Below are 27094 nucleotides of genomic sequence, written 5' to 3' on the forward strand. Positions count from 1 at the left end.
AGGCTCGCTGGTTGTTGGCAGGAATCAGTTCCTTGCAGCTGTAAGACCTAGACCCTCAGCTCCTAGAGTTGGCCTGCATTCCTTGCCATATGATCTTCTCCACAATATGGCAGTTTGTTTCTTCAATGCACACAGAAAAGTCTCTGATGCTTTGACTCTTTTGACTTTGTTTAAAGGTCTCGAATGATTAGGTCAGGCCCACCTACGACAATCTCCCTTTTTATTAACTCAAAGTTAACTGATTAGGGACCTTAATTACATCATCATAATTCCTAAATCTTTGCCAAATAATGTAGCATAACCAAGGGAGTGACATCCCATCATATTTTAGGTCTTGCTGACACCCAGAAAGAAGGATCATACCAAGCATGTACACCTGGGTCAGAAATTTGGGGGGCAAGCTCAGAATTCCACCCATTATAATACAATGAAGAATAAAGATTAACTTGGTTCATACTCTCCTAGGCATAAAGTTAGCATCCTTTGGCATAAAGGAGAATTAGACTGTGGGCCTAAGTATGTTCATAAGTTAAAGGAAATACCAATAATGTGTGCATTTATACGACCTAAAACTGGTTTTGGCTATTCATCCCTTATATTGGCCTGACTTTTTTGTTAATTTTCTCATTGATTATAGATATTTGTATATGTGTACCATTAAATGGTGCTTTATATATTGTATGGTGCTTTACCATCTGCAAAGACTTTCTCCAAGCCTTCTCATTTAATTCCACTTCCCATGTTATCTTATACCCATTAGGGTATTTCCCCCCAGTGAGGGTCAGGGAAGCCAAAGTCATGTGTTTAGGATTACAAAGCCAGTCAGTGGCAAAACAAGGACCAAAAGTTAGGCCTCCATCTCCAAATTATGGGGTATTTTCCTCTTTAATTCTCCATTATGTCATCAGAGTATAATGGAACATCCTGACCTAGAGGACATTCGACTGCCCTTGATTTGATTTCCAGCACCCCTCCCTTTGGTACTTAACTGAGAGGAGACTGAACAGCTTGTGTATCCTTGCTCCAACCCTCAGTGTCATCTTTAAAGCTGGGCAGCCCAAGCCATTGTTAGCATGTCTTTTTCCCACAGGGCAGTAGGCCCCACATACTGACATGCTGGGCAACACCTTGAGTTTTGTGGAGTTTCTGATTGGTTGGTTGATTTTGGCTAAGCCATGGGCTTATGTGTCTGCCTTCACCCTCTGGACATGCTGATACACTCACACACACACACACACACACATTCACACCCACTCAGACGAGTCCATGCCACCATTACTTGTCCCCTGCTCTCTCAGCTTCTATCAGTCATATAAATTAGTGGTCTACAATTGCTCCAGACTTTACAGACTGAAGGAAAATGTTCTTGTCATCTCCACCTCTTGTCTCAGCTTTGTGACCTTACCAGTTATCACTGTTTGTGACATTTACTTTTCTCTGATCAGCAGAGGGCTTGGGTAGAAACGCAGTGCTCTCAACCCTGAGAGGCTGGATTTCAAATATTGCTGGTTTCTGCCTTCTGAATCCTTGTGGAATGATCAAGAATTAATGCATTTTCATCCCCAGGGTACATCGGATTGTCATTCTTAGAAAGAGACAGCTGGGGAAAGTCCCTGGTACGCGAGCCCCTTACACCTTGTTATTTCCCTGCAGCCATAGCTGCTCCTCTCACACTGACACCTTCAACCCTTCCACCAGCACTTGGGTCCAGCACAGCCTCGCCATCTGCTCATGTGACATCAACATTATGGCCTCCCTCCATGCATCCCTAAATGGGCTGGAGAAGGCCACAGAGATAGCAAGTGTGCCAGCTGGCACCAGTGGTATAAACCTAGACAGTGATGAACCGTGGCCCAGACAGGGAGGAAGAAGCGAGGATGCTGATGGCTGCTTGTGTGGTGTCATCAGTGCAGTGAGCCAGACCTCTCTGCTCCTGAAAGCAGAATCAGTGTGTGTTCCTGTTCATGCAGTAAATGCATAAGTTGCTTTTTAATATACAGTCACGAAAGAATGTTCCATGGAAAAGAAATCAAGATCGGAATTGTTGTTTTTGCATCTGTGCATCTCTGACATTGGGGATTCTCCAGGGAGCTTGAGGATTGCTTGAAAACGACAGGGAGGAGTTTCTGGCTGTTCATGGAGGAGCAAAAGCAAGGGGACTCAAGCCGATGGGTCAATTCTGTCCCACAGGTTGCCCAAGTTCCCACCTACCTCTGCTACCCTGCGTCTCCGAGCTTCCCTGTCCTTTATTCTGTGCCCTGCAAGTAATGGATTCATTCCCTCATTCATTCAGTTCTCTCTGGATGCTGCTTTCCAGATTAAATTGGTCAGGCAGCTAGTCAAATTTTTAAATTTAGGCATATGACCTTGGCTCTTCTATTGTCATCATTGTTAATTTTGATATGTTTGATGCTAAGACAGTTTTATATTGTAAAAGTTTCAATTTTCTTTTGAGTCCTGTTACATATATATACCATATGTATGCATATGTGTATGTGTATGTATATGTTTTTGCTTTTGTTTACTTCATTTTCACCTTTCCCTTTTTATTAAATGAAAGTGGTAGCACAGAGGCACAGAAATGTAATACTCTTCCTCAGTCAAGAAAGCTAGATGCTATTTTTGTTTTTGTTTTGTCTAAAAAAGCCCTCATAGATCCTGCCTTTCCCTAAACATGTACCTCCCAAGGGCTGATGATGCCCAGAGGGACAAATATGTTTCCAGCCACATGGACCATGACATCTTCCCAAGTTCTGATTTTTTTCCCCATAATGATTACATTGATACTTTTAAGCAAATCAACATTTAAAAATATTCTCTGTCCATTTGAATTACACTGTGTCGATGCTCAATCTAAGCACATGTTTAGTTTACTTGATGGTTTATCAGTGGTCAGCTGTCCTTGCTGGGCCTCAGTTTTCTCATCTATGAAACAGGATGTTAGACCAGAAGATCTCCAAACTCTCTTCCAGCTTAATTTTCTGTATTTCATAACCTCAAAGATGTTTTCTGTCTACTTTTATCATCATCTTATCTTGGCCTTTCGTTTCTTCCAAACACAAATGAGAAAACTGTTGGCATTTCCATATCCCCTCAACTCCTCATACCTATAAGGGTTACATCTAAACCTTGGTGAGTATCCAGGACATTTCTGAGTCTAAATTAAAGCATAATTGAGTCCCTTTTTATGCCTAACCTTATGGAGATACAGGTCTATAATAACATGCGATCCTCAGCAGAGTCCTTGATTTGCTGGTGGAAAGGATTTTGGAATAAAGGCAAAAGCTGTTTGGAAAAGTATAAAAGTTATAAGTGATGCAGGACACCTGCACTGTTTTCACTCCTGCCAATAATTTAGGGTGTGGTTCGGAAAACTTCCCTTGACCTAAAGCTAAATTCTAGGCTTTAGCTTTCCTGTTCGTTCATTCATTTATTCACTCGTTCATTCATATTGGTGATTTACCTGCCTCTAATATTTTATAATAAGGTAAGTCTCTCTCTCTTAGTTTATGAAATTTCCCATGAACAGATCTCACACCTACATCTTGCCAATTCTCATGCCACCGCCCTTTGACTTTTCACCTCTGTCCTGAATGGAGATATTGCCTTGGTCCCCACGCGTCCTCTGAGAGGGTGGCCGCAGAGGCTGGGTCTCTGCACGCCTCGCTGTGCTGTGCCTCTCGGATGGGAGCTGTGCATTATTTGCTGGAAGGTTTAGATAACAGATGTTACAGGGCAGACAAGCAAGCACACATTCCCCGAGCCCAGAGCTTGCCGAGCCAGGCAGGCACACACTCGCCAGTACCAATACCAGGAGAGCTGCCGGGGTGATGGAGGGACGGTGCTCTGAGGGGCGAGCGCTGCTAATGTCTCTGTGTGGCCATGCTGTATTTTCAGCTTGTCATCATGGCCGGGACAGTGCTGCTTGCCTACTACTTCGAATGCACTGACACTTTTCAGGTGCATATCCAAGGATTCTTCTGTCAGGACGGAGACTTAATGAAGCCTTACCCGGGGACAGAGGAAGAGAGCTTCATCACCCCTCTGGTGCTCTATTGTGTGCTGGCTGCCACCCCAACTGCTATTGTAAGTACAGAAAGAGACTTCCTTCTTTGTTGTCAGATGCTAAACAACATTTCTGTCTGCCTCTGCTCCTTTTTTCTCTCTTCCTGCGCATTCAGCAGAGGCCTTATCAGGGGTGTCCTGTTTCAGCCAAAACAGAGCGGAGCTCTGCTTAAAAGCTCATGAAAATAGGTCTTGTCTTTTATAATTGGCTTTTGCTTTTTGGTATCTGAATTTATATATATGTTTTAAGCATGTGTGAATGTCATAAATCAACAGGCATGGTTGGCTCACGTGTGAAGGACAGCTACTGTGCTCTTGAACAAATATACAGTGGGCTGCGTGTATAAGAAGAGGTATTGAATGTAAATGCCGGGGTTGATAGAAAGCTTCAGTTCAGAGTGGAGTCGAATCCCCGGGCCTGTGTCTCCTGCTGTTTTGATTAAACTTCCAGAGATGAGAGAAATCGCTTGACCTGAAGTTTGCTGTGATTCATTCTTGATGCTCTGGCTCTGTTCACGTCACATCACATTCAATTAAGCTGTAACTTTACCTTCATTTATTTCATTCCTTTCTCTCATGAGGCCAAAAAAGAAAAAGGCCAGACACTCCTTAAGGGAGACTGTCTCAAAGCATAAAACTCACATAGCTGGATAATCTGGAAAAGTGATTTAACACTTAGACATTTTAATTTTTAAAATGACTTTGTGAGGGTTTTTAAGTAAACATTTTTGTGTCTAAACATGCGACAAGGTCAGATCGTCTGGGATGTAATCTCAGTGATCATTTTCCACCTTTTCTTCCAATAGATGCCTCCCCAATTCTCCCTGCTCCCCCACCTGCCCCCTCCTCCCCTCTCTTGTGGGCAGTAATAAAAATACTTACTGGCATGCTGAGGAATATACTGATTGCTCAGACATTCAGCGCAAGTGTTGTTTTCTATTCAGATGTTTTGCTTGCTTTAAGATGAGAGATGGACTAGACTTTTGAAAGGTAATGTGGACATAAGGAATCATAACGCTTTACATTCATTCTGATCCTTGATCTTGGGCTCGACAAGCTCCCCCTTAAATGCTAGGCTGTGCGATAGGGATTAAGGTCAGCGCTGATGAAACATGATGTATCAGAGTGGTGGATAACACCAGCTTTGCCGTCTGACATACCTAGATTCACGTCCCGGCCCTGTGACTTCAGACAAGTCACTCTACTGCCCACCCCCCGTAAAATGGGGGTAATGTGACTGTCTCATGTCTTGGGACTTAAATCAGATGATTCATACACATGACTTAGCTCAGTGCCCAGCATGTTCTAAGTGGTTAGAAGTGGGGGAGAAAGAACCTGGCTGGAAACTGGCTTTGTCTGCTTCAGGGTCACAGGCCAACCTCCTTACCTCAAGAGGATGGGAGTCCACTGGGAACCCTGGGACAGGTGCTCCTCAGGGCGATGGGAGATGTGCCCTCTCCAGGGCAAGGCTGGGCCCTGCATCCCTCCTCACCAGCCTGGGAGTAAGAGAAAGAGTAAATAACACGCTTCCCTGCGCCTCAGAGGCAACACCTCCACTCCCAGATGAACCAAGAGGCCACGCTGGGTTCTGTCTGAAGTGGTTTGACGGTGGCCCTGCCTGGAGGCAGTGGACTTAGTCTGGAATCAGATCCTTGTTTCTTCCATCACTTTCTTATATGTTCAGACGTGAAACTCTGAGTGATCCATTGATTTACTAAAATACTTTTCTTCTTCTCAAATCTAGAAAATAACATTACCTAGGTTCTCCTATAATGACTTATTGTAATTATAGAGATTTTCTCCATTAAAAAAAACTAAGGAAAGGAAGAGAAACAGATTAATAAAAATTATGAATAAAAAGTAGTGAATCAGAAAATAATAGAATTGATAAAATCAGGAGTTAATTATTTGAAAAGTAAAGTGTGCAACTTCCTTCTAGTCTAATATGAGAAAGACAAAAGTAACAAAAATTAAGAAAAAAATATGTATAAGCAAAAATACATAAACGCTTAAAAGTCTACAGTGCATTTTTATTTAAATTGTACATACAATTCTGTGTCAATAAATACTTATATCCCAATAAAATTGATAATATTCTATGACAAGATAATTTACTAACAATGCCTTTAAAAAATGTAGAAAAGCTGAGTATATGAATAAAAATAAAATAAATGTTTAAACATGTCTAAAATTTATCTCGCAAAATACTATTGGGACACATAACTATAGTATAAATTCCTTCAAACTTTAAAGGAATAGAAAAATCCATAACTATACAAAATGTTCCAGAGCCTAAAAATAGAAAGCTTTTAAATGCACATTACAAAGTAAGAAGAATATGAATTTCCAATGCTTAGAAAGTCTACATACACATCCACAAGACACCCTCAATAGTAACAACAATTGTTGATGCAGGCATATAGAAAAGGACTGATAGATTTGTCTACCTAAAAATAACCATTTCTATCAAAAGAAAAAGTAAATAAAACATGCTAAAAAGTTTGTAGCATGTGAGACTCAAATGTAATTATCCTTCATACTTAAAAGGATAAACCCCAAAGTAAAAAATGGGAGAGGACAGGAATAGACAATTAGCAAAACAATAAATTGACTGTGTGCATATAAGCAATTCTAAACTCACCAATTATCAAAGCTAAGTAATTTTTAAAAATACAGCATTTTTCCTATATAAATTTGACCAATGGTTTAAGGTGCAGCTACTTTTATACAATTCTAGTCAAAGTGTAAACTGATGTTTTCTTCCTGAAGAGCAGCTTGTCAAAGATGTATTAAGAGTTTTATAAACTTCAGACCCAATCATTAATTCCATTTCCTGAATTTATGTTAAGGAAATCGAGTTTTAAATATATATAAATATTTGTCTATAGGGATTTTCATCTTAGCAACAGTTTAAATAGTTAAAAACTTGGAACTAGCTAAGTACACAATATTAGAGGATTGTGCAAATACATTATGGGTCAGTCATGTTTTTGAAACACCTTTAATAGCAATGAAACATGCTTTTGATTTATTAAGATTTTTATGAGACTGAAAATTATATATAGTATTTTAAGAAAAACCTTTTTCCCTTCTCCAAGAGAATCTGAACTTCTCTTAATTTTCTGGCTCTGTTTCCCTAGAAAAAGGAAAAGATTAAATGTATCTGTGTTACCAGGCAAAACTAAACCCTGATGGGTGAATTGCATCTAAACGCAGAGAGCTGAAATTACCCAAGGAGGTACCATACTCTCAGGCCAAGTGCAGCCGCGCTGGGAACTTGGCATGTCCCTTTGGAAGCTATGCCTATGGAGCTGCTTATATTGGCTCCTATAGGTCATGAGACTTTTTGGCCAGGGTGACTCCTGCATCCCTTATATATCCATGGCCTCCCTACGCCTGAGCTGTACTGCTCTGCTGGACCACAGCAAGGACATGTGCTAAAGAGGAGCATGCATTCTCCCTGTCAGAAGCTACGGTTCTCTCCAAGGGGACCAAGGCCAAAGGTAGGACGTGGTTGTCTATGGGTCTGAATATTTAATAGACCCTAAGAAGATACCTTGTGTGTTGCAAGTATAATTCCAGATGTATAATTATATATGAAAAGACTCATCAGAAATAAACTGAAATTTACAGCAATTATCTCTGAGTGCTAATGGTACAGTTAATTTTTTTCTTCTCTTTAATGCTTTTATATATTTTTTCTAATTCTACATATTATTTTCAAACCAAAAGATATATATAAAACAAACTGTATACTCCAGTTTTTCTGGCAATAATTATGAAATGGCCAGTCTTTAATAAGACTTGAAAATGGCAAGTCTAAAAAGCAAAGACACATATGGCCGAAAAACAAAAGTTTGTAAAGAATTTTCTCTTCTCTCCAGGGAAAAATTATAGCTCTTTTATGCTAAGCTTTTCAGCAGAAGCTCTTCTCTAGGCTACAGATTTGATCACATTTCTTCCAACGATTCCTTACCCCAAATGACACAAATTGACACGGGAGCCAAATGCTCCGATGGGAAGCCAAGGCAATATGGTCAATGGACCGTGAACTGAGTATTAAGAACCTACAGCTCTACTTTTGCTCTCATGTGTGGAACCTGATTCAGACTTCCTACTCCTTTGCTTCTCCTGGTGAAAATGTGACCAGAATGCTGGCAGACCCCCAAGAGATGTGCTGAGGAATAGCCCATAAATGATAGTGATAAGAATAACATCTTTTAATTTACTTATATTCTGCAGTTCTGCCTAATTTATCCTTGCAACATACCAGTGAGATAGAAAAGGGACATCCCAAAGATGACAGAGAAAGCATATGGTCCAATTCCCTTCGTTTTTGAGCTGAGAACATTGAGACTTAACTGGGTCAAATGGTTTGCCATAGGTCCCAGCTAGTTCTGTACATGACTGGGCAGATATCCGTTCCACTTTTATTTTCTTCCTGAATGAGGGGCATTGCTAGGAACCAAAGCTGATTATAGCTGAAGGGTTAATGTTAGAGAATCCTGTGGCCTTGGACCCTGCTGCTGCTGCTTGATCTTCCCCCAGATCTGAAAATAGATGAGCAGCATCGGGACAGAAAGAACTCTCCTGGCGCTCAGGGACATTGCCTGGGAGCAAGGAGCTCTGTTCATTTCCTCTGCCCCATCTGAGGGAAGGATGGCTCACCCGAAAGGAGCCTTTATTGGGCCACGGAGACACAGATCCCAAGAGCCTGTCTCAGCACAGCCCTGCTTCAGCTTGTGCATCCTTCCTTTTCATCCCACTCAGGTTTGATCTGACAAGGGGGCAGGCATCCCAAGCATGGTAACTGTGTGACCTTGGCGAGTCATGTTCCCTCTATGAGTTCAATTTCTCATCTGTAAATAAAAGGAGGGGTTGGGTTGAATGATCTCCAAGATCTTTCCAGTTCTAATAAATCATGAGAGCTAGAAAAAGAACATTCTGACTGGTAGGCTCCAAATGTCAGATTCTCAATCCCCTTGACTTTCTTTTTGGAGCTAAATTTTACACCTCTGTACCTGGTCAAGTGTTTCATAGAACTGTAGCTTTTTGTTTTTCATCTTTGTTTTCATTTCTTATTCCCCCTTAAACCCATTTCTTCTTTTCCCTGGAGTCGAAAAAAGGCAGGATTCCTCTGGGGTAACTCGTGTAGCGCTAACCAATGGCAATGTTCAAAAAAGTAGCTCGAACTAGACTAGTGCTTGGTTTCCTCTGCATTCTCAGGCACATTAGCCACAGGAAAACCTAACACCCAGCCCCGCTGTGAGTCTGTGGATGGGCATTAACAACCCCCTTCAAACTGCAGGGACGCACGAGAAAGGCACGAGGGAAAGGACAGAGTGTGTTCGTCCTGTCGTTCCCTGTTTCTCCTTTTGTGCTTTGATGTCAGAAAAGATCAGCATCATGTTGAGGTGAGACCACATGGGATGCACTGCACAGGGACAGGCCCTGCCGTCCCAGATCTTCAGGAAAGGTTAGAGTTGGGGGGATTTATTGTGTCCACAACCATTTAGCTAAAAGTGGTGGCCCGAGCTTCCAAGAAATCTACAGGGCACATTCTGACCAACCCTGGCTGACTACCTACTGCCTCGGGCCTCCTCTGTAAGCTCCACACTTGTCCTCCAAGGCAGAGAGTCTGTTTAGATAAGAGGATTTAACTGGGCAGAGAATCTGATTTGCCCTTATTTTATCTCAGCTCCAGTGCCACAGGGCCTGAGAAAATGGCTATTAAACCTTTTTCTTGGCCTCATAACAAACTAACAGAGGAGTATTTAGTATCAAAGCACAGAACTTTTGATGCTCAGCCCAAGGGAATTGGAATCCGAACAGCTCGCAGTTTGCATGCAAGTGTGCACCACACACAAGACTCTTCTAGAATCTCCCAGGAAAGAAAGAGACAAACGCAACTTGATAGAAAGGCACAATGTGGAGGAAGTTGTGAATCTTCACGTAGGGGCTTTCTGGGCTGTAAGCTCTTACAATAAACATAAAAGCCCCAAGCACACTGTGGATCACAGAGGGGGCTCGCGATAAATGCAAGTCTGTTTGCCGGCTGACCAAGGACACAGCTGCTGCAGCAAGGGGCCATTGTAGGACCTTGTCCTGCCTCATGACCCGCCTCTTCCAGGCTCTGAGCACTTTCATCTGCTGAAACCCTTTAAGACTTCATAATACACATCTTTCTTCCTTTTGCCCATTAGCACATGACTTTTTTGTATTTTCTGTTTGTTTTACCATGAATACATTTTCTTTGTTGCTAATGTACGATTTACAATTTTTTTCCTGGGAAAGATTTATGTGAACTTTTTAAAAAGTTAAAGGGGAAAAAATTGATTTTTCTATTTTTGGTCCACGCTGCAGATGAGTGCTCCCAATTCCTTTACAGATTGTTTTGTGCCCTGACATTGTTCCACAGAGAGCTTTGCTTACCACTATTGAGATGCCCCTTCTAATGGTTGGTGACTAGGTGACTGCGTTAAGGAGCTCTGATAATTCATTTCTTCAAAAGACTACTGTTTGCCTAAAAAAACATGATAGTCAATTTCCTTGGTGATCACAATGCATTTTACATTTTATCGAGAGCAGTATTTTAGCTAGCTCATTTTAAATTCCCTTTTCCCTTGTATCCATTGTCCAGGAAAAAAACATAAGAGATGACTATGTTTTAGAAATATAGCATATCACCCTGGTGCTACATTTTATAACAAGTGTGAATTTAAGACAGCCTTCTGAATGGGTAGGCACAGTCCCTGGATTAAGACCAGCAGGAAGGCTGCAATCAATGAAACACTTATTACCCCACTTGCTGAACAACTTTTAAAATGCCATCCATCATCCCAATGACCTTGATTCTATCGTAGGCCTTGAGCTTTGAAAGGCATAAGAAGTGTCTGGAGCTGAATTCCTTTATTTACACTTCCATGTGCTAAGCAGAAGTCAAGAGCTCTTGAGACAACCAAAACTGAGCAAGTGAGAGGACCAGACCCTCTCTGCAGACCTGGTTGGTCAATGACACTCATCAGGAAAGATTAAAGCAGAGTATGAAGACATTGGCAGGCAGGTCTGGTAGCCCAGTCTGTATGTTTAAAATCTCCTGTGTCACTTTTAAACAAAATCTACAGTAAAAACCATGTCTGTCTTGGAAATGCTCATGCCTATGGAAGCTTCTCAGAGAGAATATTGGAAGCATCTAAAAATCCCTGGGACTGAAAGCTCTGAAGCCGCTTAGACACTACTACTGGGATGTGTGGAAAGAGCCCACTCCTCTTCCTCAGAGCCAAACCCAGGGAGGGGTCCGCCAGCCTCTACTGTCCTTTAGAAGCCCAAGTGACAGTGGAATCAAGAGATGTACTGACTCAGGAGCATGCTGTGTCCACTTTGCTTCAAGGGAAGAGAAGCATTGCAAGAAGCCACGCTGGGCCTGGAGAGTTTAGCAACGGCACTGAGACTGAAGGCCCATGATGTGATTTCAGTTTCCTTTAATCAGCCTCTTGTCAGCCTCTATCACAAAGATAGAGATGTTAGAGCTGAAAAGGAACCTTAGAGCTCTCCTAGTCTAACATAAGAAACTGACAGACTGACAGATGAGACACTGAGGCCCCTAGAGGTCAAACAACTGGTCCAAGGTCAAATACCTGGTCAGGGCAGTGCAGAGCTGGAGTCACCCATGTTTCTTTACTCTAGGACTAGGGACAATGATATTTTAAAAATCAATTCCAACAGACATACTTGCCTAGATAGACCAGGAAGTGAAGGCAACAGTCTTTGAACACCTCTAGATGCCTTGACATAGATTTTTGTTAATAATCTCAACAATTTTCTAATATAGTTAATATCCTCAAGTTCAAAATCATGAAAAAAAGGGAATAAGTGAGGCTCAAAAAGATTCAACTATTTGCCCAAAGTCACACATCAAGAAGGAGGGAAGCTGGGATTTTAACTTCACAGCCCACATTCAGGAAAGAGCACTGACTTTGACATTGCCAATTACCAGAGCTACAACTAGCATATGTGTGAACCTAAAACATATATTCCAGGAATTAAATGCCATTTTAATGACAATTACATACAACATGCAGTGAATTCCCCTTACAATATAAAATTATATTACATCTTACAGTGTCTATTTTTTTCTGTAGACTGTTTATATTTTGAAATCTAAAAACTGTTCCCTAAATATTTTGCATTTATATCACTTATTAATCACTTCCCAGATCTCCTATAAAACATTGGGAAGAAATGAAGTGTGAAAGATAGTACACCAAACTGATACACTACATTCCAGAGTTATTTATTTATTTGTTATTTGGGTTTCCATATTTTAAAGACAGCTTTGTCCAGATAGAATAGTTATCCTCATTACTTAAAGTATATTTACTATTATCTAAATGTCTTTTGTCCCTTGGGATGGTAGCTGGCATAGCTGGGGGATGAGAAATGCACTAATGGAATTCATTTGCAGTTCATTCATTGCCAGATCTAGAGTTTGGCCTTGATGACTTCTCACCAGAGGGTATTCTCATTTGCGATGAGTGATATGGTGTTTGTCAGCTAATAATCAGAAAGGCCATAATAGGGCAGCCAGAGCTGAACACATGGCGCATCCCACATGCCCCAGCTGCTCTCTGAACAGAGTGGTAGATAGAGGCAGAGAGTGTGTGGCAAAGACGCAGATGGGGAACGCAGCCATTGCCAAAACCAGAGTCATCAATCCAACACAATGTGCTAAATGGCATCCGGTGTGGGCTGGAGGCCTGGCAGGAAGGAGACCCCTTCCCCTGATCAAGCAGAGCCCTCCCTCTCCCTTTCTCCAAGCAGAATCAGGCCCCATATGAGACTATAGCACCCAGTGGATGGAGAAATAGCACCCTATGTGTGGTCAGTAAAGTGCAGGACAGTGAACATCCATGAAGCCCATTCACTGGGATCCAAGGGCTAGATTGTTTCCTCAGCAACCTTTATGTCCATCTGTCTTAACTGAAAACCAGTAAGATCTTCCTACAAAGGTATAAGTTACAAGATGACCCCCTCCTCCCTCCCTCCTTCCCTCCCCCCTCCCTCCCCCCTCCTTCCTCTCTTTCCCCCCTCCCTCCCTCCCTCCCTCCTCCCTTCCTTCCTTCCTTCCTTCCTTCCTTCCTTCCTTCCTTCCTTCCTTCCTTCCTTCCTTCCTTCCTTCCTTCCTTCCTTCCTTCCTCCCTCCCTCCCTCCCTCCCTCCCTCCCTCCCTTCCTTCCTTCCTCCCTTTTGTAAACATCCATGATGACTTAATATATTCTAGGCATTAGGGCAGTAACTGAATTTTTCTTTTATGCTTCATATCTCACTTGTGATTTGAATATTGTTGTCCGTTAGTGACACTTTTTGTACTGTTAATCACTTTGACAGGAGAGTCCTGGGACATTTTACTTACGGGTTTGTTTGGACCCCATACCCTTTTGCCTAAATTCTACTTGGTCTGCTATGCCTTGAAGTAATTTTGTTTCAGTTTGTGCGTGTATACTTGTGCTTTTGAACAAGAATAGGTTGTGTATAGATTTTCTCACACATCTTGCTTTTTTCCCTCTTGTGTGAGTAGTAGAAAGCATAGATAGATGTAGAACTTCTAGAATTTGCACAGCTCTTTCCTATACAGTAAGAATGTTTTCAGCTTCCGAAATGGCTGTGGCAAGCAATGCTTATTTCTTTTCTTATTTTTCCTCATGTTTATCACTCTCCACCCCATTTCCCTGGTTTATTTTTTAATCATTTCATGACATTACATGGGCTCTTTGTTTGTTTGTTTGTGTCATTCCCTCAACCCTCACAGCTGTGTCTCCAATGCTAGAAAAAACCCCTTTCCAAAACTGGTGAGTGTGAAATGAGTGTGAGAGAACCGAGTTTAAAAGAGATCATTTACTTTGCGTTACTTGGTCCCTGGTTTTTATTTCTTCTTAAGCAATACACCGATAAATACATGCTGACTGGTGCATATTGGGAATTTCATTCAGCAAGTATTCATTGAGCCTGCTATATACTGGTCCTGTTCTAGGCACCATTCAAGGGAGGACAAAAGTCCTTCCCATAAGGACTTTGTAATCAACTGAAGAGGGGCATACAAGCAGTAACTGTAATTAATCGGATAGGTGTCAGGACAGAGATCTGTATGATGTGTTGTGGGAGCAATGACAAGACAGTGTCTCTCTTCTCCTGAGAGGGGGCTGGCACAGCTTTGGAAAGAGCAGTGACATTTTCAGTGGGCCTGGAATGAGAAATAATAGAAATCATTTTTCTTTTTTTATAATCTACCCCATTAAACCTATATTCCAAAAGACCTTCATTAATCTGACATGCTTAATTCATTCGGCATTGATTAACTACTACGTACCTTCCCCTGGGTTGGGCCCCTGGGATACAACAGAGTAAGAGGGATGACATCCCCTAACCGAATAACAATAATAGTGTGTAATTACTTGCGATGAGAGCTAGAAAGGAGACACACAAGGTAAGAGATTCATGCCCAGCAAGAATGCCTGAGCTAGTCTTAGAAGAAGTGAGAGGTCCCTCAAGGAAATGCGTTTCCTGTACTGGAGCGCATGCACTTATCCCCATCTGTTCCCGAAGATAAAGAAGAGCGGTGCCACTCTGTTGTGAACGGTGGGGACAGACAAAGCCCCTCGGCACCTTATTTTGGCAGCAATAGGTCTTACAGGCAAGGAGGGAGGGCTGAGTTCTTGAAGCCATTCAAGTATTTTCACATGGCAGCGCTCATTAACTCATTATTAATTCCAAGGGATGTTACGCACAAACTATTTCAGCACCTGCCCGTGGTTTGCCTGTCTGACCCTGGTTTCTCTCTGTTTCTACCGACTTCCCACCCCATTCTGACTGCCCATAGTTCTATTTCTGCTACACTATTCTTTCCTGTACTTTGGTAGTGTACGAGTTTTTCAGTGATTAAAGCATATTGCATTGAACAAGTTTTGTTTTCTATGCTCTCATTATTAAACACAAATTCAATGGATGTTTTTACCGAGTCACTAGTAAGTAAAAGTGTAGTGGTTGACAGGAAGAACTCTGGAGCCGGGCTTTCCTGACTTCAGAGCTGGGGTTTGTGACCTACTGGCTCTGATGGCCTTGGGCAAATTATCTAATCCCCCTATACCTCAGGTGTCTTATCAGTACAGTAGGCAGGATGACAGTGTCTACTTAGAGGCCACATTCTAGAGCTGCTTCAGACAGTCTGGCTGTATATGGTCAAGTTCCTGGGACCTTCAATTTCCTCACTTATAAAAGGAAATGGAAAACATCTATAAATGATTCCAATTTTAAAATTCTATAGTTTAATTTCCATCACTCATGTGCCATTCATGATATTGTTATTTTAATTCATCTAAACAGATACTTCATAGTGACGGGGGGGAATGTAAGGCATGGGAATTCTTAAGCATTGGTAGAGTTTATCTGAAACCCCAGGATTACGTAGCAAAGAAGAGCATCTACAAGATCACATTCTTCTGGGGCAATGTTGAAATAGGGGATTGGGAAAATAAAACTGGCATATGACGTGGTGGGAGGTGTGGAGTTTGCCACCCGGCTGTCCTGGGTGCCCATCCCAGTGCCGCATGTGCCAGTGTGTGCTCTGGGTTCAGTTACTTAACTCGCTGACCTTTCATGCTTCGCTGTGAAAGCGAGAGTAATAACACCTGCGCTGGGGATCTGCGCGCATGAAAAAATGCTCTGATACAGTGCCCGGCTCCCAGTTTCCAATAGATGATGGTAACTATTAGCTTTCTGTTCTTCATTGATGGTTCTCTGTCTTCAGTTGTGACAGCATCAGAGTTGGTGACAACTTGCCACATGCTAGTTCCTTATTTTATTTATTTTAAATCCTCACTTGAGGATATTTTTGTCCATTGCTTTTGAGAGAACAGAAGGGAGGTAGAGAGAGAAACATTGATGTGAGAGAGACACATCGATTGGTTGCCTCGGGGGATTGAGCCTGCAACCAAGGTACATGCTCTTGGCTGGAATTGAACCCAGGGCTCTTCAGTCTGCAGGCCAATGCTCTAACCACTGAGCCAAACCAGCTAGGGTGCTGGTTCCTTATTTTAAATGGAATACATTGTGCTGGGTGCTATGAGCATAACAAAGAAACGTAAGATGCCGTCTTTGTCATCAGGGAGCTTACAGTCTATGCAAAGGCATTATGATTTCAACGGTAATAGACAAGAGAAGGTGCCAATCATGAAGCAGGGACAGTCAACCCGTTCAGAGGACTAGAAATATAGCTCAGGCAAAATGTTCAAATAAGGATTTATCATGTAAATAAAGGTAGTATTGCCATATAATGAAGTAGTAATATTGTGATATGTGCATATAATGCCTTGTTGGGGACATTGGCTTCCCCAGTCATTCCTCAGTATTACAACTCACATATTGAGTTACAAAAGATTCAATCCCAGCATGAGTAAACCTTATAAATTCTATTACTTTCTTTTATTTTAACATGTTTTTTATGACCTTAGAATTTAATATTATAGCCTGAAATTATTAATTATTGCTTTCTCTAATTCTTTCAATGATTTCAGTGCAAACTATTCTTTAAAAACTCTCCATCTCTTCCTGGCCGGTGTGGCTCAGTGGTTGAGCATCGACCTAGAATCCAGGAGATCGCGGTTCGATTCCTGGTCAGGGCACATGCCCGCCCCAGTTGTGGGCCCGATCCCCAATGAGGGTCGTGCAGGAGGCAGCCGATCAATGACTCTCATCACTGATGTTTCTATCTCTCCCTCTCCTTCTCCCCTCCTCTCTCTGAAATCAATATATAGTTTTTTTAAAAAAAGGAAAAACAACTCTCCATCTCTCCAATATGACATCTTTTAAAAGGATTGTGGACCCTCAGAAGTTCTTGGTGTTTTTGTTTTTGAAGCCACTGGTCTTTTTTATCAGACAGCTCTCCAACTTGACACTTCTTAAACATTCCTTCTGCAGATTTTTATTGGTGAGATATCCATGTATTTCATAAAGTCAACCCGAGAATCTCTGATTGCCCAGGAGAAAACAATTTTAACCGGAGAATGCTGTTACCTGAACCCCTTACTCCGAAGGATCGTAAGATTCATAGGTGAGTACAAGAGCATGCCGAACTGAGTACCCACTAACGGGCACAACCTACTAAACTTACTAAAGATGAACCCGCTTGAGCACGAGTGCAATGAGGATTTTTCCAAGTGCAGAAACTGAGCCTGATCATAGCGCCAAGTCAAATTTTTGATCCTTGAAGTGAAGCAGTACTTATCGAATGTCTTACGAATGATTTCATCTTTTATTTTTTCCCCTACACAATACTTATCTGAGATTCCCTCTGGACATATATTTTAATATTGACTGGATATTGCCATATGCCATTTAGGTGAATCAGGCAAGAGTGGGGGCAGCAAGGAACACCAATAAAATGAATTTAGAAATAATCAGATTTCCTGACAGAGCTTTCCCAATGAGTAATTTTGTTATGCAGGGAACTTAACAAAGTATGGAAAATCCAATCCATCACTTTCTTGAAGATAATGCCTTTCCAAAGTTGGAAAACAAATAGCTTAATTATTGTTTATGACAAGGAATAATTAAGGCATGTTCTACATCGTTCTTCCTAGGACTTCTATGAGAGCTCCTGGTGCTCTGTGGATAATGGTTATAGATATGGGATAGGTAGGCTATAGCTCTCGCAGAGTTCAGTAAATAATAAATAACCATCACAGTGTTCTAATGATATCCTTTAAATACCCACTGATCAGATCTTCATGGGAACAAGGGTGAAACTCCCAAAATGTAGAACCAGCCATGATACAGACGATTTAGAGCAGGCAGGCTGACAGCTGAGAAAGTGGGGGCCAGAATGCAGCATGCTCTAACTCTTTTGGTTATCCTTAATTTTTTTTTTTAATAATCTTTTTTTTCCTGCTGTAAAAAAGGATTGAATTTCTTTAAGTCATGAACAAACGATCACATCAAAATCAAATGGCAATAACTATTGTGATTGGAGTGGGAATAAGGGAAGCAGTAGAGTGGGAAACCTAAGAAAATCTAATTTCAAAGCAGCAACCCTTAACATTTAGGGACCTCGGCATTTACTGATGTTTTTTGCAGAATGACCTGTGGAAGTCTGCAATCGGGTCATCTGGGTATATCCTGATCAAAATGACGTCACTGCTGTCTGGTATTCTCATTCCAAACAACAAGGGTACCTTTCAAAGACATTCAAAGTTTGGTCACTTCCTAGCACACCAGCTAGATAACAAATCATCAGGGGAAAAGAGGAGAGAAAATACTTAACATACAGGACACTGGACAAGACACTTTATATACATTATTTTATTTAATCCACCCAACACCCTGTAAGGTAGGTTGCAGTCCTGAATGTACAGATGAAGAGTCTGATACCAAGTGGGATACAGTAAGTTTCCCCAAGGAGAGAAAGAGAGAATATTTGTATACACACGTACATAATTTGTTTTAGAGAAGATTTTTATGACCACTGTCTGATCTGCTTCTTGCAGGTTATTCAAAACAGAGGTTATTAGATTACAACTAAATGGAAGTGTCTTTTAAAGTAACTGCTGTTTTTTCCTTGGCAAAGATAAGTCATATCTATTTGTGACCCACCTCAACTGGGGCAGAGTCCAAAGAATGGTAATTTTCATTGGCATCAATCATATCTTTCAGGCCTGCCTCTATGCATTGGCAAGGCAAGCCTTTGTTCACTAAGGGATGTCAGAAGACCCCACCATCTAAGAATGAATCCTGCAGATTGCCTGTTGTGAAACCTGAAATTCCCACTTGAGTGCTGCATTGGGCTGAGGCATGGTTTCAGGAAGACCACTATTAGAGTAGAAACTTCTCACCCTGGAGGGAGCATCACATTCCCATCTTCATAATCAGTGACGCACTGGGCCATTTGGGCCTGTTGTAAACAGAGAGCTGGATCCTGGGAGCGTAAGCCAGGGACATTCAGACGAGGTCAGTTAGAGTTCAGCAGCCTGAGACGCTGCTCATAGAGAAGGGATGCTAGAGGAGGGAGACAGCCAGCCAGGAACGGGTAGACCTTGGAGGATTAGGGGAAACAGCATGGAAAAGGGGGGGGGGGGGGGGAGCTGGATAAAGAAGCACTTGCTTCATACTTTCCCTCTTTTGTTATATGGCACCAGGATCTGCCCAGTTGCTTAAATCAAAAACCTGGAAGTCACCCTAAACCATCTGGGAACTTGTTCGAAATGTAAATTCTTAGGCCTCATGCCATAACTATTGAATCAGAGAATCTGGGGATGGAGCCTAATAGTCTGTGTTTTATAGCAAGCCGTCCAGGTGACTCTGATGCATACGACAGCTTGACAGCCGCAGGTTTAGGCCATTAAAATGTCTTGCCCCTTTAAGTGGTCTCTTCATATCTTGTCTTGTGACTTGGCTCCATTTACCCCAGCCCTGCAAAAATGCCAGCCACTGACCGTTTTGCAGATTTTTTCTGGAGGAAAATTATGATCAAGTCATGTCCCTGCTTAAAATCTTTCAGTGCATCCCTAGTGTTTTCGAAAATTGATGCCTTGCCTCAGTTACCGTTCGTGTGCTGCTCCTTCTGCCCAGAATGTCCCATTGCCACCCTCTCACCATTAAAGCGGACAGACCCTACTCATCCTTCAGAATGCTGCTCGTATGTTACGTCTTTACCAAGCCAGACAACTAGCAACCTCGTCTTCCAGGCCCCCGCGGAGCCTTATACCTATGTCCCCTAGAGGCACTTACCATATTACTATAATTACTTAAGTCCGTTACTGCTATTAATTTGTGATCCCTTGGAAAGCAGGGACTGTATCTTTTTTACTTTGTATCAACATCATATTGCAAAATGCCTGGCACATAGTAGGTTTTTAATAAAAATTTTTGGAGCAAAGATATACTCCGTTCAATCACAGATTTCCTAAAATTGCTCCCAGAAATGCTGATTCTCAAATATTCATTTGCCTCCTGTCTAATTGACTTTATTACCACTCTTCAGCTTAGTTTAAGGAAATTAAAGGCAATTCCTAAGAGAAGGTCAGAAAAGTCTGTTCTGACTTTTCATGTAGGAGAATTGCAGATGGCGGCAGGTGTCTATTTGCCTTGAAAAGGGTAACTGACTTTGTCTAAGTATCTGTGAATTTTTTTTACATAAGAGAAAAAATATATAGTACTTAAATATCTTTTTAATGGAGATGTTTTCTTTGAAGAAAATAAAGTAAAATAAGGTAGTAATCGAAATGTATTAGAAAGGTCATTGTAAAGAGCTTAACAGTCTTTTTTTCTAGCCCAATAGCTACCAACATGCACACTATGCAACTGACATTAGAAAATGACAACTGTTTCTAACTATTCTAATTAAGCTGAACGGCATGACTTTTGCAGTTTATGTAAGCATTTTAGAATCCATTATAACCAGTATATTTCGACAAATACAGCCAGCTTCACATTGCAAAAATGGCCAATGAATTAGCAAAATATTATCAATAAAACAATGCTTTATGCTATCAAGGAAGAGAAAACACAGATTTCTGGTGAGGCTAAGTTGATATACCTTTTCTGCATAGTGATTTGACCGTATATTTCAATAGCCTTAAAAATAACTATTTTAAACCCAAAATTCCACTTCAAAATTCCACTTCAAATTCCACTTCTGTCCTAAGGAAATTATTAGAGATATAAATTAATTTTATGGGCTAAAATTCCTTTATTATAATATAAATTAGAAATAGCAAATAATACAATTTTTAAAAAATAATGCTACCACCAAAAGTTGCAACCTCAGAAAAATGATATCTGTAAGAACTGTTAATGAAAGGGGAAATATTCAAAATACAATGGTATATGAAAAAGTCAAGACACTATGAATCTATAATTACTTCAAAATAAAAAGGATACAACATTATATAAGAGTGTGTGTGTGATGTGTGTGCATATATGTATTTATGTATGTATATCTCATAGAAAAAATTAAAGGGAAATATGCTAAAAGTTAACTGTTGTCACTTTGAGTTGGAAGATAATGGATGAATAATTTTTTGTTTTCTGTCCTGTGTTTTCCAATTTTTTATGAATAGGTATAATTTTAAAATCAGAAAAAGACCTAAACATTATTTTTTTAATAAAGAAAACAGAAGAGGAGGGGTGGCAAAATAAGGCCTGTCCAGAGGGATGACCATGTTCTTTTTCATCGTCTTCAGCGTACAAACAGAGCTGAAAGTGGCACCTTAGCCCCCAAACTCCCCGTCTTCTCTATCTGTGTGGCATAGACTTCAACAGAGAGCCCTCGCCCTGTTCCACTGATGCAAATTAAATTTTAAATGAGAAAATGGCAAGAATAGCAAAGTCAAGGGGAAGCACTCAGATTAAACCGCCTCCTGCTGTAGATAAATGCTATTGTGTTGACCTTGTCAGGGAGAATTGAATTCCTCTGACTCACAAGTCTCACCATATATTTGCCCCAAGGTTATCATTATCAGGACACCCCACCTCCCAGGCCGTAGGTATAAACTCTCACAGCCAAACTCCTCTGCCCATCTCTAACCCATTGTATGATTTCCTAGGTTGTGTATACATGATGTGTGAAGGGAGGAAAGGAATTGGCTGCACTAACAAATTTTTCCAACATTTTATAAAAGCAAATGTAGTCACACTAGCAGCATGTATTTGGATTCCTCCCTTTCCTCCTGCTCCGTGCTTTCCCTTCTTATACCATTCCCCTTGGTATTGCTTGACATTGACCACAATGCAGAGATTTAAGTTCTCAAGAGAGATGAACACCTATACTTCCTTTTCATGAGCAATGCCAAATAAAGAAGTCACATTTTCCTCAAAATTCATGAAGATAAGTTCAGTTGAATCCTTTTCATTCACAAATATACTTGAGAAACATATTCTTGTAAATATCAATTATTCAATTGTAACTTTTTAATTTAATATTGAAAAGTAATAAAAAGCATTAGAATTCACTGAGGATTTTTGGTTTGTTTGCCATATAGAAGGAAAAGTAAATTAACTTTCTCTTCCTGAAGAACTACTATTTTTTTTTTTTGAGTTAAAGAAAAAAATGGATCCAAATAAGCCAAGATTAGACTGTCTGTTAGCACCTAAAATAGCCTGTCATCCAGAAGCTATTCATTATGGGCTTTTCATTTGGAATTGTATACTTGCTCCATTATTACTTCTGATAAAAATTTAATTAAATCCCAAGCAAGTCTTCTGCCATTTAGGTCAGGCCTTAGTAGTCGGTAGCACTGGACAGAATAGAAAGTGCCATGGTAAACAGTTAATTCGTGTAACACTAATTAATTGCTGTAAGTTAAGTGCGATCTAAATGAAGCATGAATATTTTAAATGCAGTTTCAAAGGTCACAGTGTTTTAATGGTTGTAACAATTGATACCCTGAGACAAGCCTAATGTTAACCTTTTCAAGACGAGGAAATCCTTCTCCATGTTGAAAGTCATTAAAATGTACTTTATCTGAAAAGAGACTTTATTTGATTCAATCAGCTCATTGCCACTTGCATTTACTTGTTATATTTTAATTAGAAACAAGGGGACTGATCAAATTCATTCAACCTTCAATGAATAATTTGTTGGACATATACTATACGCTGGGCACTGACTAAAGTGTTAAGGACATATGTGTGAACCAAATAGAGAGAGATTTGCCCTCATGGAGTTTATATTCTCGTAGGAGAAACCAGACATTAAACAATAAGTAAATTATAGTGTTTGTTAGAAGATAAGTGCTATGGGGAAAAATAATGTAGAAAAGGGAAATAGGGAGTTTGTGGAGACAGATAGGCCATTTTAAATGGGGAGGGAAAACCTGTTCTACAATGAGAATTGTCTAAAGTTGGCAGTGACTTCATAGTGGGACAGGGACCATCCCAGCCAAGCAGGTGCCCAGTGAACTAGGTGGCCCCATGTGCTGACTGAGGAAGCTGAGCCTGGTGGGTAGTCTAAAAATAACTTGCAGGGCCCTGGCACCCAACTTTAGTTCTGAGACAAGAGGCTAGACCTTAAGAGAAAAATGTCAGGAGCAAGGCAGGCGGAGATATTTCTAGACGCAGCAACAGGAACCAGAGCTGAAGCTCAGGTATATAGATCAGGGGGAGAACCCAAGATGGATCTTAGGAGGAGAAATGGAACCTCAGCTTCTGGACTCCATGAGTAGCCAAGCCACCAGACTTTGAGGCTAAGATGTTTGGTACTTCCTCCTGTGGATCAGGATTGGCCCCATGGGTGCAGGGAGAGGAGGGGTGCTGAAGCTGGGGGCCTTACTTGACCTAAAAGGCATAGCCAGGGATCCGCCTCTGCTCCAGTCTCAGGAAGCTGTGATGAGGCTGCTTTGGGTTGCCCTGCTTAGTGCAGAGAACTAATCTCCCCTTTGAATGACATTCGAGAGAGAAAGCATTGAGTTGCTCTCCTTAGAGATGGGGGTAAAGAAGACACTCCTGTTGAGATAAAACCATGACATAAAGAAGTCATTTAATTTTATGCTCCAGGGAAGTAAAAGTATGTTTATTGTTTTATTAGTAAAAATATTTGGGGCATTTCTAGTGGATTACTCACCATCTTTAGTAAGCAATTATCCTTCATCTTCACTTTATTATGATGAGTAGTTATAATATGACAAATATAGCGTATTTTTTAAAAAAAAACACACATCTTGGTATTCTAAAAAGTGCTTTATTAATACAAAGGATCAATAACACATGGGGTTGAATATGTTGTTTGAAGCTGTTGTAATTATAGGGTTCTTAACTCTTTCCTCTGTTTCCAAACTAATTTTATGATCAACTTATTTAAAATACTGAGGACATCTACTTCCCTCAGTTATAAAAATAATAACTAACATTTATATAGAGCTCACAATTTACAAAGTATTTGTAGAACTATTTCTATGATTTGCATAATAAGCCTGTGATATAAAGTAACTGAGGTTCAGATTAATCAATTTAAATAAAATCTATACTTAGGGTTAAAACTGTGCCATCAAGACAAGTAGACTGCTGATAGTCCTTGGTATTTTTGTGAAGTCTTAGGGGAGAAAGAGAAAGAATCTTGTTCTGTGAACTCCTGAAAGTAACTATCCAAGGAGCTGGTCCATTTCTGTCAGAAACTACTTTTTGAAGCATAAGATAATATTTGAAGTCTGCAGATCAATTTGCACCAATAGTATTTATATTACACTATTTTAAAAAGTTGATTATTCATTGAGAAAAGTGCCTCAATCAGTGCTGACATATAAGTATTTATGTCATATTCTTGTTGGAAAATTGCTGACTAAAAATTTAAGGAAATTTTGTTCTGTTGTTCGACACAATACATTTCATCAGGGGCAGGCTCTAAATCCTTGCCTCTTCTCGGGGTGGGTGTGTGTGTGTGTGTGTGTGTGTGTGTGTGTGTGTGTGTGTGTTCCCAAGCATACAGAGCTAAGGCGATTTTTTTCGTGGCCTGAGGCCCACCCATATTTTTTTAAAGTCCATTAAAGTATAAGCTCAGAGGGCAACGATTAAGAGTATAGATTTAGAGCCATATTATTTAGTTCCTAATCCCAGCTCTTCTACTTATTACCTGTGTGGACTTGGTCACGTTATGGGCCCTCTCTATGCCTCAGTTTCTCCTTCTGTGAAGTGTGGAGACAGCGGTCGTGTCAGCCGCACAAGGCGGGGTGAGGAATCGGAGCAGCGGTGTTTCGGGCATGTAGAACACCTGCTACATACTGAGCACAGTGTATTAGCTTCCATTATTTTTATCTTTATTGTTATCATTATTTTCTGGTATCCACGGCAGCCCTAATCAAACATCCCACCAGCTCAGTATGTCCCTGTGAGGAAGCGAGACGGGCGCGGGGGCCGCAGATAAACGGCCTTCGCGGGGAGACTCGCAGTTTTCAGGCGTGTGATGGATTCTGCTGTCTTGCCGTCAGCGCTGGTCAGGCGCCCTGTCGCTCTGGTGCCACCTGAACGTGGAATTCTACCTGGCGTGCAGGGCTTCCGAGCTACACCTTGAGGGGCACAGGGCTCCCTTCAACTGGGGTTCCAAAAACTATTCTGGAGGTTGCCATTGCCCTTGCCCTGCAGCTTGACAACCAGCGTGAGGCAGGGAGCGTGGCACTGGCCCTTTGCTCCTGCAGCAAGGCCAGGCAGGGTGCTCCTCCTCGCGTGGGTGGCACCCTCAGCCCAGCCTCCCCTGCTCTAGGGTTGATTTTGAAACTCAGGGGTCTCATCCTGCAGACCATGGCTCTTGGTCATCCCAGCCAAGCCTCTTCAGAATTCCAAAGAATCAAAGCAACAGCACTGGGTGTCTGGAGCACATACCTCTCGCCAATCCAAAGCACTTTGCTCTTAGACTTTTGTGTCTGCTGCAAATCCATTCAGAAATGTAGCCAGCTCCCCTGAAGCAAGGCACACCGCTGGGAGCAGAGCCATAAGATAAACAGAACCCACTAGGAGGAAGGGTTACAGGGATGGAAAAACGTATCTGTTAAATTTTCAAATATAGGCTCTCACTTCAAGGATTTTAGACACCAATTTTAGGGCACCTAGACATTTTTAAAACATCCCCTTCAAATCATACCTTGCAATACAGGAGACCATCAATGGTGTTCCTGCTGACTCTGAGGACAAAAGTAGCTATTTTTAGCTTCTGAGGTTTGTAAAATACACACAGGGAGCTTGGAGGTAAGTGCCAGGCATGGCTGGAGTTTCTCACAAAAGCCCTGTAGGATCTGCCGTTGTCTGTGAATCACCAGCGCTCCAGGTGCCACTGCCCTTTGTTGGCATGGCCTGTGCCAGGGAGGCGGGTTGCCCTGGCTGCTGCAGTGCCCTCTGAAGCTACATCAAACGCACCAGAATGAAATGTTTGGAAAGCTGATGCTTGTTAAGCCATCAGGAGAGGAGCCATCAGGAGACATAATCCAGAGGAGGCGGAGAGGAGAGGAAAGCAACTTTCAGCAATGTTATCACAGGACAGCCAAGAGAACTGCCTGTCACAGTCACTGTGCCCACAGAGCTGACACCTCAGATGCGAGCCAAGGAGCCTCAAAATCCTCTGTCTCCAAAAGAACAGCACCCCGCCCCCCAACTGGAAGCACTTCTGACAAATAAAATGCCAGAGGAAAACGCTGTCACTTTTCCCTTTTTAAATCATAAATTACCCTCGTTTCCTGGAAAAGAATGTCTAGGCAGACTTACTGCCCCCTGGAAAAAACAGATCTGCTCTTTGAGAAGCTTGCTGGAAGGTGTAAAAAAAAAAAAAAGTCCTAACCGTTCAGACTTCCAGAATGTAGGGGTGAAAATTGCCATGGGTGATCAATGAATGCCTGCTCTGGGGGGCAGACCCTGCGAGGGCGAGCTGGCGGACGCCCTAGAAAGAGCCCTTTCTCATTGTGAGAAAGCCCTTCCTGGCAAAGCCACAAAAAGGAAAATTATGGCAATCAATACAGATCACCATGAACACCGGATGAAGCTTTCAGCCAGACCGGCCTCCACTTCTGCTAGAATGGATTAACTTTGGAGTGCTGATATCAGCACAATTTGCAGATTCAGGACATTGAATACGGGAGTCAAAATCGGGCAGACATTTAATTGCAACTATAGCAGACCCATGACATTCACCAGGGTAACACGGCCTCTCGCACTTGCCAACTTCTCCCATAATTGAGCTGCATTTGAAAAATCAGCTTCATCCGTCCTAGCGACTTGTACACACCTTGGCTCTGCGTGGCCTCTCTTGATATGTTTGATACCTTTAACAACTAATCTCTAGATGTACTGTCGAGGCTTTGAAAGAATTCACAGGGAAGCTTCCTGTAAGGAAATCTGCCTGTCCAAGTTCAAGGTCAGTGGGGTGAGTCCTGTGGAATTTACCAGAGAACAGATAGAATCCAGAAAATGAAGCCCGGCCTCAGGATTCTCAGCCAAACAGCCGTGTGATGGGAAGCACACTGCCCGTCTCTGCCGAAATGTCCACACCTAACCCCGGGAGA

General features: G+C 41.5%; 1 protein-coding gene across 4 annotated transcripts in view; it reads left to right on the top strand.

Annotated features, from left to right (window-relative positions):
- Window positions 1–27094, top strand: part of PLPPR1 (phospholipid phosphatase related 1) — a 172567-nt gene that overhangs the window by 129756 nt on the left and 15717 nt on the right. For 3 of the 4 annotated variants that reach the window (XM_087822790.1, XM_016225009.2, XM_087822791.1), the window contains 2 exons: window positions 3898–4086; window positions 17037–17169. In XM_087822790.1, coding sequence (XP_087678916.1) covers window positions 3898–4086; window positions 17037–17169 — 322 coding nt within the window. The remainder of the gene's footprint in view (window positions 1–3897; window positions 4087–17036; window positions 17170–27094) is intronic. The other variant, XM_087822792.1, reaches the window with a different exon arrangement.

Source organism: Miniopterus natalensis, chromosome 12, assembly GCF_054644295.1.
Source record: "Miniopterus natalensis isolate mMinNat1 chromosome 12, mMinNat1.hap1, whole genome shotgun sequence".
Lineage (NCBI taxonomy): Eukaryota > Metazoa > Chordata > Mammalia > Chiroptera > Miniopteridae > Miniopterus > Miniopterus natalensis.